Here is an 18,628-nt window from a genome sequence, read left to right as displayed (position 1 = left end):
TCTACGTGTGTCGCTTAAAAAATGTTTTCCAAAACTTAACAGTTTTCTCTAATCAGTATAATAATATGAGTAAGAATAAATTCTACACTCTTTCGTACAACCTTAGATTCATTAGTGGCTCACCTGCAACCAACAGTCACATGACAAAAATTTAAGGACTTTGGGGCTGAAATCACACCAGATCGGAGGAGCACGTAAGGATTAAAACACCTTAAATATCACAGTAGTAAAATATCTACAGCATGTAGAGACTTGTAGATTTTTTCCCAGTACTGGTAACACTTGGAAAAATATTGATTAAAGTTTTTTTTTTTTTTGACATTTTGGCACAGCAAATAATCACTGATTGTTTTCTTTTTTATGATTTACAGCAACTATTAAACTGTGTCATACTGCACTTGAGACATTTTACTGTTCGCTTTACTTTCACACATGATTGTGCTGTGTCCATGAAGGCCTTTATACTGCAGTCCACATGTAGAAAAGCGACAGGAGCAAATGAAATAACAAACAAACACGGGTGAGGGTTCAGAGGATTTAGATATGCTGACAAAAATAAAGAAACGGACCTTCCTAGCCGGTGACCTACAAAATATGTTTTGGAATCTGCAAGTGGTGAAGCCACATGTGTGTTATTGATGTGTATTTCCTGTCTAGACACAGCCACCACTGCTGATCAGTTCACATTTTTAGCATCACAATCAGCTGGATATCGCTGGCTCACTGCCCTCTGTATTGACTGGTCTGTCCACGGACTACAAATAGAACTTCAGAGCAAAGATGGACCAGCGGGCAATGAACACAGAGTGTGGTACAATGACATACAAATAGCCTCCATGCTCACGTGAACTCACATGCGCTCAACATGGGGTTGAGCTTGATCTAACAGGGGACACACCACCAGTCTGCAGTCACACACACACATACACACACTGAATTTATCACACACCGTTTATCCCAGGAGTTGGTACACCTATTCCACTAACCTACTTCTAAGTGCCCTCCCACCCTGCAGCCTTCTTCATGTAAGGAAGGACAGACCCCTGCTGGAACCTATTCATCCAGCCACTGAGCCTTAAGTCTACCTGCAGGCTGACCTCTTTAATGGGGATTACACGTACAGAGACGAAAACAAAAAGGGCAGCCTGCGACTATGAAACCCGCTGAGCAGGTGCTTTTAGGTCACAGCTCTAAATCCTTATTTATTTTATCTGTTATATCCACTTGAATGAAGGACTCCTTTTTTACTGTGATGCGTTAAAAATCGAACACTTCAGGGCCAAAAAAAAAAAAAAAAGCCATTCCATTATCCGGTTGGATTTCATCTGACTCATGTAGCAGCAAAAGACAAGAGTGAAAAGCAACAGTTTGCCACACAATAAACCCCTCCTAACAACGCCATTTCAAAGGTGAACACCTCACATACAACAAATAAAGCTTTGACAGCAGAGAAATGCTGACATCATGTTGTGTGTTGAAGCACTGCAGCTCTGTGGTTCCACTTCCCCCTCCTTTCTCCTCTTAGCAAGGCAGCTCCTTTTATGACTCACACCTTGCAGCAGCTCCACTGTCACTAACTAGCTGTAATCTTCCTTATACAAAAGAAATCAAATCTGTGCCGTTCAGAATTCCTAATTTGACTGCAGTTTCCTGATGAGAAAACATGTCACAACATACTGAGCATGTGAGGTACTGTGTGGTAACATACACTGATAATTTTGCTGGTGCTCTCAAGAAAATTCAAATTAACTCCTATTAAAACGGTTAATTTATTTATGAAGTTGTGCACCTCAGACCTAGATTCAATATCAACATGCCAAATTGTATTATTTTATTCTACTATTGATAACAGGCTGCAACTAACAATTATCAGCTTAGCCTTCAGTCTGCCCAATATTTTCTTTGGTCTTTATAATGTCAGAACAGCAAACAGTAAAAAACATTTTTTATTTGTTAGGCCGAGAGGCATTATCTCAGATAATCAATTGTATTTAGAAAAAGATCGGTTAATTCTATGGTTCCAGATTCTCAGATGTAAATATTTGCTGTTTTCCCACAGTTTTTATGATACTCAACTGCATGTCTTTGCATTTCAGACTGTTTGTTTTTGACACTTTTAAGACTTTATATAAGTATTTTAAAGGCATAAAAATACTTTATTTGATATTTATAATACCATAAACTACTAAAAAACTGATTTCCTTTGGTTACTTAGTTGACAATAATTGGAATTTAAAAAAAGAAATCAACACGTACAACATTGTTCTAAGTGCCAACAAGCGTCACAGACACTGGAAAAAATGGTGACTGTACATGCTCTTCTCTCTGCTCAGTCTACATCTTAGTTTTAAGTTTAGATTTGGCCACATTTCTTGATCAAATTACACATCTCATATGAGTGATACAAGGACTGTTGAAAGATTCTGTGTTTGTTGCTGTGATAAGTAATGTAACATGTCTTTGAAACCTGCTGACACGTTTTAGGGTTTGGAAGGTTCAGACAAAAGGATATTTACTTGCAAAAGAACAGAAAAATCTAGAGGACATATGATAAAACCCAGATACATTTTCATGTAGCAAAATCTCACAAAAACCCTCATGTTTCTGATATGTATTTTTGCGGGGTTTCTGAGCTCAGGAAACAGATTTAGCGTACACAACTTTGAAAAATGATTGCACAATGTGATCAAATCAACTATTAAACCAAAACAGATACATAAAAAAATAAAAATAAAAATATTGTCTTACCTCCATCTGTTGACCCCTACGTTGGAGGAACCAGCAAACCACGGATCCAGGAAGTAAACACAGCGCACTGTGCCCGCCCCCCGGACCGCCTCCCGTAGTGCAGGGTTGTCATGGAGACGGAGGCCCTTCCGGAACCAGTGTATGGAATTGGGGGCCATCTTATTCTGAACGAAGCAAAAGAAGAAGATTTTTACTGAGCTGCTCGAACCAAACAGTGAAGAGCTGGAAATGACTGAATGGTGCCGAAATGGTTCATTGATCTCACTGAATGAAGACGACAGCCTTGTACGTGCAACACAAAATGTGATGCTGCCTCCTCCTCATTTTCCCTTTTACAGTTCAATAACTGATAGTGCAAAAACTGAATGTCTCCCAGCAGGAGAGCTAAGTGATGCATCCAAGTGGTATCAGTTGCCAACAGCGAGGGAGGTACTGAGAATAGAACAAGACTTTTTGTGCTTTCTATTGCTGGCAGAACCACTTTTAGATGTTTGGCTGTGGAAAGACACCAACAGTGAAGTGAAGCTCAACTCCTTGTTTGCAAACATTTCAAAGGGCAAAATTATATATTTTTTTTATCCTTATCAATTGAATATTTTTGGGGTTTGGTCAGACAAAAGTTGGAAATGTCATCTTGTTCCTCTGTGAACTTCTAGATTTATTGCCTGAAGATAAAATAAGAAGAAATGGCGTGCATGCGCTGCGGTGGCTTGATTGGCCGAGACCCACACAATGATTCTGATTCAAACCCAGCTTTGGACCATTTTGTTGCCCTTATCTGTACCTTCCAGTCTTTCCTGTCTTTCAGTTGTGTATTATATAGGCAAAAGTCCAAAAAATAATCCAAACAAAGAAAAGCTGATAGGGGTTCTGTATAAAACACAGACATATCATGGCTGGTGACGAGCCTCTATGGCTGTTTCTTGGTTTACTCTGTTTAGTCCGGTGACAATTTTGAGATATATTTCTTTCTTTATGCATACTAATTTCATCTGCAGCAAATGCATGAAGAAGCGCAACCAGCGCAGAATGTTAATATGTAATAGAAGAAAAAAAACTATGCAAAAGACACATAGAGTATTTACTCACAAAGAATGATTTTCAAAAACTAAAATAATGAAGGATGACAACTCTCTCTGAAATATGCCATTGTAGTAAGAGGAAACCTGAATTCATGATGTAAAGTCAGTGGATTACTGATTTGACTGGCTTACAGTCAGAGAAAATAAAATCGGATCGTAGCCAAGCCTCACCATGGACACGACATTAAAGCATTAAGGTGTCGATACTGTGAGCAGTCGGTGCAACAGGTGACACTTTGGGATTTGCCTGCAAATTACAGATCAACTTTTACTGCAGTTTTATGTCTACCAATTGTTAAAGTTTTTTATGTCTTTCTGAGGAACTTGTGTATCACTTCTTGAACCAATTTTTGTGTTTCTACAAAAGCCATATACTGTACATTCACTGTCTAATCTATATGGGGAGTGTGCCTCCAGACACCAATATGGATTTCAGGAGCTGGCTAGTAAATTGAACAGCTGACAGCATTGGATGAGAGACAGAATGTCCCCGACAGACGGCCAGTCGCAGGCTAATTTAAATGGCTAATTCGCTGGGTGGCAGGCTGACGTTTAGCTTGCCTGCAGCTTCTTTCATTAGATCTACTCTACATCTGCATGACCGACTGGATGAGTCGCAACTTAGATGAGACCGTGCTGGTCAGCAGGCTTCATTCAAAATCTCAAAAGCAGTGAAATATAACTTCAAGCATTTTAGATTGATATAAAAAACAACCCATACAGACGAAGCCAAACTGTACATTGTGTTCCATGAGACTTCAGAACGTAGTCTCTGACAAATAACAAGGCAATACAACCACTTCTTGGTATGTTTTGATGTGTGTCTCACTTTAGGGTTTTTCTGATTTAAAAAAAAAAGGACCCAAACAGGACCAGATATGAACACTGGATTACACTGAATTTTAGCGATACTTCTTCACTGAAGCAGGTAAACGACAAGGATAAAGTAAGATTAGCATCAGGATGTTGTATCATGTTCTTGAAAGTTACACCTACATCATGTGATGACAACTGGACCAACTTCCTTCATAAAATAACGCAAGATAATTACTGATTTTATCCATTGAGAATATGCATTCTATTCACCAGGAATTTCTGAATGTCAGAGAAAATGTTCTCACGTTCACCAGGACATTGCCCATGATACAGCGCTAACATGACATCAGTTTTATGAACATTTATGACATTTCTTTTTTTAGTGTGAAAGTCTACTGGTGGATTGGTTTAGCCAGTAGGCTCTCATCAACCAAATTCTAATTGGTCAGACAATCACTGGTGTTATTTTCATGAGGACAAAAGCGCTACGGTAACAGCTTTCCTGGATTAATGTACTATTTCTGGCAGCAGTGGGAACACACTACCTGTGAACACCCCCACATTTTCACAACTTCTAACTAGCCCAACGTAGAGACTGCTAGGTCTAACTTATTTCACGTTTAATGAACATTTACTTGGAATTAGGGCTGGACCCGAATATCCCGAATATCCGAATATTCGTTCGCTACGGCGGTATCCGGATATTAATTTTGGTATCCGAATATTCGGATAAATATGTATTTAGGCTAAGTAGTAGGAAGAGTTCACTCAGTGCACTGTGGCATGATTAGTTAATCTATAGATACTGTTTTTTTTTCCTGTGACCAAAAGATTGATTGACGATTTCTGTCATGTGACTGCAGTGCAAGATTTCTCTAAAACTCATCCACACATATCTAATATCTTTAGAAACAAAGATTTGAGACAAAACTTAGAGAGTAGATAGCCAGAGTATAAAAAAAAAAAAGCAATCAGTGGGAAAATTGTGAATTTAGTGTTAATTAATTGTATAGATTGACTTTGAGAAGTTAAGATGAAAAGCTAATTCAGAACTTTAATTATTTTTCTCACAGTGAAACTGGGTCACATTTGAAATCCACCTTACTTGGCATCAACCCAGCTGCCTCCCTCTATGAAGGAGGGGATAACTCACTTGCAAGGGCCTTAAAAATTCTCAAAATTGAAAAAATAGATGTGGAATGTGTGCCAATTTGCCTGCAGTAGCAGTGATTCATTAACAAACCATGTACAGCATGACTGGTGACAGTGTATTATGAAACTACTGAACAATTACTGCTGTCCTTAAAAGCTCTGTGCTGGACCAAACCAACTGATCGTTTTTCCCAATAAGGTTCAAGCCACATCAAGGGTTGTAGGGTGATTGGAATGTCAATTTGAATAAAGCACAGATGAAGTATTTTTGTCATTGAAGGCAAAATAAAGGCACAACAGTTGAAAGAGTTGGAAAGTCGTTGTGTGTTTAAAGGGCTGTTTCCTAAACTGATATGGCTCCACAGCATCTGTGACTACATGTTGCATTATCTTTGATGTACCTGGTTTACAGCAGGACGTGATCATCGCAACCCAAATATAAACATAACGAATCACGATTTCCACCACAGTTCTAATTTTCACAGTGCGACATCTAAAAATTTGCGCCGTCAGTTCCTCTGGCACAGTGCAACACAAGCCAACAGAAGGAGCCCAGATTTTAGGGGAGCCTCGGTGACGCAAAGAAACATTTGTCATTGGTGTGGAGAATACTCATGTCTGATCTGCAATTCACAAAAAACAAAGACAGCTCCAGTTACAATTCCATGTGAAGAAAATTTAAAAAAAAAATGCTTGCAGTACTTGAGTAACCGAACACAACAACAACAGGTCAGAAACTAATATAAGAACTATAGCTAATAATAATAATAATAATAATAATAATAATAATAGCTTTGTGTGTGGAAAAAATGGTAATGAAAAACTGATTTGAGGCTATCTACTCTCTAAATTTTGTCTCAAATCTGCAGTTGGGACAATAACAAACATCAATAGTGAGAAAAATAATGTTTAGCAAATTCAGGACTATTTCATAGTCTTGCTCAAGTGACTCACAAGAAGAATTATACTGAACTGATTTAAATTGAATTGATTTCATCCGATTTCACACCTAAAATCTACTTAATGTGATTATATTATCCAGCTATAATAACATTAAACTTACATAGTTTATAATGCAGCTCAATAAAATGTAAAAAGTGTTTTAAAATGATGCTTTTTGTCAAATTCCAAGTGTCAAGTCCCTCTGGTGGGTCCTATGACTTCTCCAAATGGAAATTAGGTCACCCTGTCTATTCTCAACACTGATTCCACCTCATGGTGAATTTAACGCTGATTTCAAACCAAATAACGGCACAATCAAAGCGCTGCTGAGGATGTCAGAGTGGCATTTAGGAAGCTTAACATGTCTAGAAAATGTAAATATGTCTTAAAGCTGAACTCTTCGCAAAGGAAACAACATGAATGTGGAGCAAAACGGGGTCACCAGAACGATGCTTATGTAAGCAGTGGCGCTGTTTATAAAAGTACATCCGCTTTTCCTTTAAAACAAACCCCTGAAACCGGACAAAAACAGTCGTCTTACCGTGTGCTGCCTCCCCGAAGGTGATATTTATGTCAAACCCAAAGAAAGTAGCATTTCTTCCTCGGTTTTGGTGTGCTGGGTAGTGCTTTCTGCACGGTCAGTGGCCGCTACCGGCGGATCCCTCTCGTCTCTCTCTACCTGCTGCTGCACTACTTTGTTTCATAAGAGTTTGGCTCACTGCGCATGTCCCGCCTCTTATCCTAGTCTCATGCTGCGTTCACGGCACTGTTGGTGCAGATAACAAATCGACAGCTCCTGTTGCTGATAACGTCAACGGTGACAATAATAATGTCTCGGCGACCAAATGTCCTATTTTGAAGTTTTTGATTCATTTAAAGTGATGCAGATTTTTGTGTGCCCGTACATACATATTTCTATACCAGTGGAGACGGTCGAACATGAAACAAAATCTATTTGTTGTATTTTTAGTTGTTTTAATGTGCATGTCAATATTGCACTGCACATTAAGATTGGATATAATCAGATGATTTTATATTTTATGTAATATTGCATATTAACTTCATCAAAATGCCCTTTATAATAAAATTGTAGGGTACATAATTTAGCCAGATACATTTGGCATTGCATTTTAAATATTATTAAAGGTTCTGAACCTTAATATTTAAAGTACTCAATTGGCTGAATTATTAATATTACAATGTCTTAACATTGATATTTAAATGAGTCAGGTGAAATTGGTTTTATATATAATTTTGTAGGCCTCTAATATTGTCTTTTTTCTTTTTCATTGGTTAGTTGGATATATTTGCGTAATCATGAATAATTTGGGGCCTGAAGTAAATTTAGTTTCTATTTAATATTAATAAGTGCTACATGATATTCTTGAATCAGCAAGGTAAATATGCATAATATATAACACTTTGGGAATTTGACCTAGATATTCAAGCTTAATAAAGACCTGTAGGCAGCTGAGAATATTGATCTCGTCAAAAGGAAATCCAAGACATACTTTTGTGGTCTGGCTTTGGCCGATTTGATTTATTTATCTAATTTAGTACTTTACTACATCTTTTAGTCTATTTTATGTATGTTTTCTGGTCAGTTTTAGCTATTGTCTTATCTATTGTTTTGCGTTTTATTCTATTTTATCCCTGTTATTCTGTGAAACTTTTTGTGTTACATTTCTATGAAAAATATTGTACACATATAATCATACTGATTGATTGATAAACTGATTGATTGACTTGTTCTGGAAATTCGTAAAGTCAGTTTTGCTTATATATTGTAGAGAACTTTGGATCGACGGCTGTTGTTTTGAATTTGTTGTATAACTACCAATGATGTGGTTTGTATTTTGCCCTCTTAAACTTGATGAACCACAATCTAGCGAATCAAAACAGAGTCGGCTTCTGTCCCACAGCACGAAAATGCAACACCAACACTCTCGAACGTGAACGGCGACGTGCAACCAAACAAACGCTCTCATTGGTCAATTTGGTGTCACGTGATTTACAGAGGGTCACGTTTAAGAGGCATGGAAATGCGGAAGTCCATTCATACGGCAGCAGCCCGCCAGCAGCAGAGGCGCTTAATACAGAAAGGAGACACATAATGCAGCTCTTTTAGTGCAGGTTTTAGTACATGTGACATTTAATGGATGAAATGAGCGTTATTTATTTTTCAGTTATTCATATTTAAAATGCTGCGGGTGGTGTCAAAAACGGAATAAACTCGTTTATTCATAAACACGCTATATCAGTTCATTCCTATAAATAAACCCTTTAACATCATTTCTGTATGCCTACTTTTGTGTAATGTTGTCCCTTTATTGCTTATTAAGATTTTGATTGCTTATTGCAGTGTATAATAGTTTAGATTATTAACCTTAACATTCAAATTAGTCAAGTAAATCTGTATTTTATGAATTATTCTAGTGCCATAACCTTAATATTTAAACTAGTTAGGAAAATTATCTTATTTCTCTACTGGAGAGCATCTTGGCTGAACCGCTTTTTAGGGGGAAAATAAACTGAGTTGTCTTTACAATTAACGTTAACTGCTTGAAATATTTTTACTTGTATTCATTATTTTTGACATATTGCTCACTGTTCAATTTGTTGTTGTCTGTAGTTTTTGTTTTAACTTAATTTAAGTTGTCTTTATGTTGTTTTGTAGGTGTCCTGCTTTTGTGTTGCATGCCAAAGCATTTGTTTATGAAAGTGCTCTAGAAATGAAATTATATTTTTTATTCTTCCACTGAGAGAGTTATGAAACAAATAATGGTGAGCTATTTATATCACAAGTTAATGTCACCACAGGGACTCAATTCAGCTCTCAGTGTGTATGAGCTCTGTTTAGTGACAATCAGACAGCAGGTACATCCTGGGCAGTCGGTAGCAGTCACAGTCACATCATCCCAGTTTACCCTGTGTTAAATATGTGAAGTGTATAAAGAGCTCAGAATCTGAGTCTTGCTTTGAGGCAACAGTGCTGACAGCCTTATTTTTACATGGCTCCCTCTTTTAGTATCAACCACAAAGACTTTATGACAAATGCTGACCACTTCACTTTTTGCACACACTACTGTGTTATCTATTGAACTGTAATTAGATTTCACTGGCAGTTAAATCTGCACATAATAATTCACAGTGGCTAAAATGCATTTTTACAATTATTTGCAAATGACTTACAGTTTATAAAGCATTCATGGAAGCAATTATTCAGTATTGTTAAAGAATGTTGGCAGTGATTGCAGCTTCATGTTTCCTTCTTGCAACTGTTTGCTTTGGTTTTTATGAAATAATGTGTCTTTTTTCTTTTCAAATATGCAATGTATATTTCTATATTTAATATCAATATTACATGTGTACAATTAGCTTGCTTAAGTGAACACGTTTAGAGGGTTCCTCGGGAAAGAAGAACCTGAGGGTGAATCTAACCTTACAAGGTAATTTTGATCAGTAGAAATGTGTCATTTTGGCATGGTAGTCACTTTATATTTCAAACCTTGCTAGTTCTTTAATTAGAACTGCATATAGAGAAATTATTTTATATTTTTTTGTTTATTATTACCAAAAAACTTAGTATTGATAGACCATGTGCAAGTTGCAATCAGAGAGATTATAACTTTGTTCTAAATTTATTTTTATTATATTTAAATAAATGATACAGAAATAGCACTCGTGAGAAATTCAAACTACTCTGCTTTACCCCAGATGATGTACAGTGCAGTAAAATGCAAGCCATTTTATTATTATTTTTTCTTCCATTCAGTGCCATTTATACACTCGGTTTGATTTTGAGCTGTCAAAACAAGACACATTTGAATGGCAAATGAATGGCAGTCATGTGGTAGATGTGCTACAGACTGATGCCGTATGTTGCAGTTTGGCTCATCATCTTATATTCATTAGTCAACCTGTGAAATGACTTTTTTTTCTTCAAAGAATCAGGTGACTTTAACAGGTGCAGTAATGCACTCTACTAAACTTGATCCTGCGTAACACAGCCAGGCTTTCAGAATGGGAATATCTGAGTGTTGCATTCACAAGTGCACGATCCATAAGGCCAAGTAATGGGGGATGATAACACCGTCATCATTTGTTCCTGGCAATGCTGGGCTATTTGCATTCAGTGGTTCTTGCCATTATCCTCGTGTCTTTCTGCTGTCACTGCAATCTTTTACCGTTTCTCTTCTCTATGATTACTGTCTTCTTTTCTAGTTTCCTATTTATTTCACCTGCTCCACTGCCCATGCACTTCACATTGAATATATGAACTTTGATACTCTTTCATCAAAGTGACTTGCCGTCTTTGCAATCAGATGTTGAATTAAAATATGTTCTGTTATGTCCTGCAAGGCCCTCATATATTTATATGTCCTCTGTGATATCTAGGATAGGAGTGATATAACAGGTTAATTTTAACTAGGCTAGGATGTGGGTCAGTCCAGCACGTCTACTTGGCCTGGACTGTGTTGGTTTCTGTCTTCTTTCTTTTTTTCTGCGACACTGTCTAAGTTTATCTTGCTCTCTGTGACTGTGTCAGCAGATGGTCGAGGATCTGTTGGTAGAAAAACCTGGACACGAACAATCCGCAAAATGAGTCTCCCTACATCTGCCATGTTTACAGCAGCATCATCACACACGCTCCCATTCAGCCTACTCATTCACCTCAACCCCTGTGAGTAATCATCAGACTCATTTATCACAATTGATGCAATGTTAAACATCATGAAGGAAATGAGTCAGACTAACTCATCTCTTCTATACTGTCTAATGTAAATATGAGTTTTGTTCATTTCTACTTAAATTAACTTAAAATTTCTGATTTGCACTGTTAGACCACTTTCGAATGTACATAATGAGATCTGACAACTTGAGGCATTTTAGTCTTAAAATGATGATTTAAATGAATGAAAAGCTGAAAGCTCACTAAACTCCTTAAATTAAATTCATAAGACACAAAGTTGGCATATAAGCAGACTTGTTAGAGTGTTAAAACCATGGTTGAAACTCACAAGAGACTCTTGTTTTTCATGGTTTAGGAAGACAGAAATTTGTGTTTCTTCAATATGTGATGAATTAGGTTTTGGTTGTTTCTTTTCACAATAATCAAAAGAAGTCAAACCATGACAATGGTTTGTATTGAATTCATTCCCTACACCTGTAGACTTACAGTTTACTTCACTGAAACTGAGAGCAGTCACATAGACAGTGTTTTTACTGAGTCTGGTTAAAGATGATTTTAACATCTATGGATGTATGTTTTTAAATGGTAAATGGTTGCATTTATATAGCGCTTTTATCCAAAGCACTTTACATGATACGTCACATTCACTCATTCACACACTGATGGTGGAAGCTGCCATGCAAGGCGCTAACCATGACCCACCAGGAGCAATTAGGGATTCGGTGTCTTGCTCAGGGACACCTTGACATGAGCTCGACAGACCGAGGATCGAACCAGCAACCTTCCAGTTACAAGACGGCCACTCTACCCGCCGAGCTATGCCGCCCAAATAAGACAAGACAGACAAGAAACTCCTTGAACTTGCAAAATGTCAAATCAATACCAGTCAGTCATCAACCATTATGTGACTAGTTTATGTAACTCAGCTAATCATACACTTTCATAACGCATAAGAACACTTTAAACTAATCATTCAAAGTGCAGCTGACCCTCATTTGATTTACAGTGATGAACGCTCTTAAGAAATGTGACCTCCATCACAGCCACAGGTGATGCAACTTCTCTATCAATATCCAACTCAGTCATAGTTTCATCCGTCATGCGGTTGTTTGTTTTAGTCCAGAGTGGTCACATAACACCGTATCTCTTTGTGTAACTCACTGAAGGTGCTGCTGGAGTGCTGACGTCTCGTCTCAAGGCTGCTCTTCGTTTTGACATTGCTTGTGCAGAATCAACAAATTCTTTCAGAGAGGTGTCGCCATTTCCATCCGTGGGGAAGCTTTGCCTTCATCTGCTGCCATGTGATCTTGACAAATGGTTGAGTGAAACTCATGGAGAAGTGAAATTACTTTTTACAGTGTCCTTGAGCTACAGTTTTTGAAGTGTGCACCAGTGAAAGTATATTGTCCTTCAGCTAAAGAACAGAATAATGCAGGTTTTTCTTTGCAGTTCAAGCAAATTTAGTTAAATACTTGCATAAATTCCTAATAAGATAATACAAAATATGTTAAATATACAGCAGCAGAAAAAAAGGTTTGGCCTCATCTTCTTACTCAAATCATTTTACTTTGTATATATTTAGTACCAGTCAAAACTTTGTCCACACCTTCTCATTCAATGTTTTTTATTTATTCTAGTTATTTTCTACATTGTATATTGGTACTGAAGACAAGTTCCTTGTATTGCCAAGCTTATAATAGACCTGAGGGAAAGAAGGTAAAGCACTTGAAAACCACCTTAAAACCAGAAAGCAATTTACAGGCAGTGATTTGGCAGCACAGCTATTTCCGGTGGACTTGAGTGGTGTCTGTGATCACGACACAGGCGGAGCAGTTTCTTCTATTCTGGCATTCTTGTATCGAGCAGAAAAAGCTTTGACACGAGTGGGAGCACTGAGTCCGCCTGCCCACACAAACTGGTGGGAGGCCTCCTACGCTGCTGCTTCTGAACGTCGCAGCTCATAAACAGTGAGGCAGGATGAGGAGGAGAGATGTGCTGATGCCAGGCTGTATTGTCATCATCCATTCTGTTGATTGGAAAAATAAAAAATATCTCTAAATAGATGTGGAAGGTAGTTATTTTTTTTTCTGTTTGTGCTATACTTGGCAAAAAGAAAATAACACAATGCCCAGGCTGTAAATGTTGCATTTTAATTAAATAATAGGCATCTTAACATTGATTCTCAAATCACACGGTCATCTTTGAAGCTTTTTTTTCTTTAAATTCTGGGAAGTTTCTATATTTAGTGAAGGGTCACATTAAAACCAACATGACTCAAATGTGTTGACTGGTGACCTCAAAGTAGAACTACTGCTAATTCAGCTAACAGAAACCAGAATTTATACTTTTTTCTAACGCTAAGAAATATATTCTATTCAAATAGTTCACTTCAATAAGATACCACCCCTCACATACCTCCCAAACTGACACAAACAAATGGCATGCAGAAACTAAATGAACAGATACTCATAGAGGTGCTATTTCAAAATCCAGTCAGTGGTCAGGTGATGAAGAAAAAAAGTATCTCTTAGCTGTTTGTAGTGAGACTGCATGCTAATTTGGCAATTAAATAATGCCTGGAGACAGTGTCCTGACCCCTGCTATCACTCTCCAATTCCGTTATCCTTTTGTTTTTATTAACTGCCTCCTTGACCCCATAATCTTATCACCCCTTTGCTGTCCGACAAACCCGTTGTTCTCCTTTCTTCTGTCATAGATTAGCACCTGTTTGCAAACCGACCCCTGGTCACTACTGTTACATACTGTCCCCTCCCTACTGTTTCATCTGTATGTAATGTTTTAATCTTCCAATGTTCTGGGTTAGCTTCCCTTTTCAGACTCACAAACCCATCATATATTTTAATACCAATAAAACACCCAACTGAAGTAGAATTTGAATGAGAGGGAATTTCTTCAACAGGTGAATAAAGTATTTAGATCATTAAGTAACAATACTAATACAGCAATGTTCAAATACTCTACTACAAACATAGGCCTAGGCATGTTCTCCCTGTGCATGCATGGGTTTTCTCCAGGTTCTCCAGCTTCCTGCCACAGTCCAAAAACTTGATAATTCTAAATTTTGGTGTCTGCTGTCTTCACCCTAAGTCAGCTGGGACAGACTCCTATCTTGTGACACACCTTTTAACTTGGATTTTGAAAAGATTGTTGATGTCATTATTATTATTTATGAAAAATGTAAACTTTAAAACACTGATAATGATAACATGTAACAGAATAAGAACCTGACAATCATGTGCCTCAAGGAATACAAATTCAGTGTAACCAAATCTGTGCTCCAAACACAAATTTGCATAAACTACAGCAGCACATACACAAATAGATGCGCTAAGAGGTGCTGAAAAGCTCCATTGAGAAAAAAGTGAGGAGAGAAATAGATGCCTTCATGCAGGCAGTGCTGCTCCTTTCCATTCACTGAATCATGAATGAATGACAATTGTCAACACTATCTCGCGTTGTATCTACTCTGAGATATACATTGCTTTGGATAAAAGCAGCTGCTGAATGAAACTGTAAATTAAACTCTTTGCCACTTGGGCTACAGACAATTATAATAAATGCTCAGAGGCTGAAATGCAGAAAAAAAGTGTGTGAAGATAGGCTTTGAAAACTATCTTCATTATTTGGTATCAAGCAGCAAAGCTAGTTTGATTTTTGAATAACTACTTAGTCCTGTGAAAACTCTAAAGCCCACTACAATGCACACGAAGTAGCTGTGTTATATCTGAACTTGGGAAATAAGTTTTACAATTGATGCACTATTAGAGGTTCTGTGTTTACTAGAAACCTTTTGCATCCCAGAAATACACATCTGTCAGGCTAGGTGAACTGTCCATAAAAAACAGTGATCAAACATCTGCAGGACCATTTAATGTGGAGAACAACCAGAATTTCTATCTTTGAAAAAGGCTCTAGTACAAAAAATATGCAGATTGTTGTTTTTCAAATGCAAATGTGTCCATTAACGGCTTAGAGGCCACACTGAAAGGTCCTTGTCCAACTGCTGAACATGACCTTATGTACATCGTCTAAAAGGTTATTCAAGGGAGCTACTCCCACTTCTTAATTTGCATGGTTGCATGGAGTTGGGATGACATAATAATGTCAGCAATTGCATCAATTTTATTATTGTGTGTAATTTAAAGTCGCATTTCTGTGTCAGTTTGTGTAACTGAATTCAGGTTTTGTCAACTTAATGAACTAAACTGGCCTAATAACTTAATTTTTCTTGACCTGCCTGGATAGTTTTGATAAAGTTAAAACTGTTAATTTAAGATATTTTTGTTTGTAGAGCTAATTCCAATAATCTATGATGATCCATGATCCTTCATGATAAACGATGACTGATGCATGACAACATACGTGTGGTGATTGCCTCCATCTGTCCAACATTTGGTCATCCCACTGAGGGTTTTCCAGGATTGTACGGAGAGTGGACGCCTGAGTCAGAGCTCAGAGCTTCTGCCTTCCTGCTTCCAACTCGCTGACCAGAATAGCATCCTATAAATACAGAGACAGAAAAATCCGCACAGTGCAAACACACACTACACAAGTCGAAGTGTGTTTTTACCTATAATCTGAAGCCAGGAACAAACAAGCAGAGCATCGCCTGAGGATCTGAGGCTGTCCTCTGGCTCACAGCCGTTTCAGTTCAGTGAAATAGCTGTCCTTCACAGGGGAATTCCGAAAATGAATTCTAAAAGTGACTGATGAGGCAGTAGCAATATGATCTTGTCTTTTGGCTCAAAAATCTCAATGACTTGACATCAAAGCATAAACCGGCTTTATGAGAGCTAAATAGTTGATTTTTGAGATGCTTATTTGCTGAAATTTGCTGTTTTTCCAAAATAGTAAGACAGACTTAGGAGTGAACCACGTAGGACTAATAAGACATAAACGCCACTGATATCATGATCTGTGAAATTTTTTTTGGGGGGGGGGTTCACATATAATGACAGTATGCCATCATTATCATGATCAGTGTGAAATCCGCTATTTTTAATGCATGATTCATGCACGAGGGCAGTTCATTAATAAAGATAAAGATACGCATGCAGATAAAGATATGCATGCCACACTTTCATAACCTTCACTCACTTTAACATGAACATCAGAAAACAAACCAACTCTGTTGATTTTAAGGCAAACTGCTGTAAAACAAACAAAATGATCATATTCTTAGTCATAAAAATAATTCTAAATGAAAGATAAAACTATACTTTATAGATGTATCTGTTGTTTCTGAGCAAGAAAAGCTGAAAAAGTGAGCTGTAAGCCCTGGTGTAGTCCGCACACTGACTTCAGAGGACTATAAAATATAATTCAGCACTTTATTTCTAACAGGCAAAATGACAGGCTGGTGTCACTGATCTATCGGCCTGTGCAACACTGCATGGGTTGTTGGAGGTGTTTCCGTCTTTATCCAGCCGTCTGTTCAATATTTTTCTTCAGTGCAATTCTTAGCTACGACTGACCCATCAGAAAAGAAGCTATGAACATCCATATTTCCCACAGGATAATGTGCTTTGTCACCCCAGCCATTCCTTCAGTGTCACACTGAGCTCAAAATACAACCCCAACACTTCATATTGCAGTGAAAAATGAACCCACAGTGAGTAAAACTGTGACCAGAGCAACAAAAAAGCTAGAAATGGCTTGGAATTAACGGTCTTGAAACCCTTTCATTCTACAAAAACTGGCATCCTTGCTCCAGTGCAGAAATCCCTATGTGTTTCTTGGTAAAATATATAATCAAATGTGATCCAACACCTAAGAAGGATAAGGGAGAATTTGACAACATTTACAAAACTGGGAAAAAACACATTTTGAGGCTGAACAAAAGTGTTGGATTTATTGCTCTTTTGTGCCTGCAAGTCCAGTTTACACGAGAATCTCAAACTGGCTACAAACAAAGCATCTCATCTAACCAGCATTTCTAAATTCATCACTGAGGCTTGCAGTGTCAACAACTTATTCAAACCAAGAGCAGAATCTTTGAAAGAAGCGTGCATGTGTGAGAGCTTTTGACGTCTTTATCATTCACATAAAAGCCAGTCTGACTGATAGAAAGCTGTCACTTGTACCGTTTGACAAAGCCAGAAATGCTAAGTATTGCAAGTCAGAAAAGAACTCGAGGCACATGCATATCCATGTGAGAAGCACACACTCGGCAGCACCTACTCACCATTTGCCTCCCTGGCACACACACACACACACTCAGGCCTCGTTGTTAGCATGGGGACGCCATGTGTCTGACTGACTCAGTGTGTTGGCGGAGATGACTTGGCGGCTGTACTGAGCACGCTCCACACCTCGTTCTGTCACAGAGAGGCCTTCCCTTTAACAAACACACAGACACCTTCCCTGCCCTCCTTCTGTTCCTCTTCATGCCTCCTTTTCCTCTCCGTCACCTCGTTACCGCCCAAATGATAGCAGGCAGTCTCTCTGTTGAAGCTGTGCACTGTGGTTGTTAATGAATGTATAAACTCTCCATAATTATTGCAGTTCTCAGACTTCTTGGCTGTTAAAACAAGATTTAAAACTAGTGGTTCAATGTAACTGATAGTATGTTTTCATGCACTGTTCTTTAATTCAAATTTGACTTTCTTTTTATGCCGCTTTCTACTTCTGCTCCAAAGCATGCCAGAGGAGAAAAAAATATTTTTTTACTTTACTACATTTATCTGGCAGCGACAGTCACTTCACAAATTCAGACACATAAAACACAAGAAAAATTCAAACATTTTTGTTTTAAATGAAAGTACCCAACAATTTTTACTGAACTAACTAGTCACCACTAAAAATCACGACTTTTTTCTTCATTTTTATGTCTAAAAATTAAAATACAGGAAATGTCTTGTCAGTGTCTTTCTTATTTTATTTAATTTTTTTTTAAAAAAGATACACTGTCAATTAAATAAACAGAAAATATACAAGATTACATGAGAGAGTGTCAGTAATGAGCTGCCAGTATATTTTACAGATTCGTTTTTTTAGTGTGGAGAAAATTAGCAGATTAATCTGTCATGAAATTAATTATTAGTTATAGTTGTATAGCAAACAACTGAAAATGAGCTCCACTTCCACAAGTACAACAGCAAAAATCTGCTTTCACTTGAATGTGTGAGTAGAAATAATCTACTGATAATATAGCATAATAATAGAACAGTCACAA

The 18,628-nt window shown here is 37.6% G+C and overlaps 1 protein-coding gene across 1 annotated transcript in view; it reads right to left on the bottom strand.

Annotated features, from left to right (window-relative positions):
• Positions 1-7,456, bottom strand: part of LOC110952275 (cryptochrome-1-like) — a 41,906-nt gene extending 34,450 nt beyond the window's left edge. The window contains exons 1-2 of the mRNA XM_022195762.2: positions 7,282-7,456; positions 2,749-2,912 (exon numbers count right to left, since the gene is read on the bottom strand). Of these exons, the coding sequence (XP_022051454.1) occupies positions 2,749-2,906 (158 nt within the window). The 5' untranslated portion in view covers positions 2,907-2,912; positions 7,282-7,456. The remainder of the gene's footprint in view (positions 1-2,748; positions 2,913-7,281) is intronic.
• Between the last annotated feature and the right edge of the window lie 11,172 nt (positions 7,457-18,628).

This window comes from Acanthochromis polyacanthus, chromosome 6, assembly GCF_021347895.1.
Source record: "Acanthochromis polyacanthus isolate Apoly-LR-REF ecotype Palm Island chromosome 6, KAUST_Apoly_ChrSc, whole genome shotgun sequence".
NCBI lineage: Eukaryota > Metazoa > Chordata > Actinopteri > Pomacentridae > Acanthochromis > Acanthochromis polyacanthus.
The sequence above is the reverse complement of the archived record's forward strand: the minus strand, read 5'-3'. Positions and strand labels throughout refer to the sequence as shown.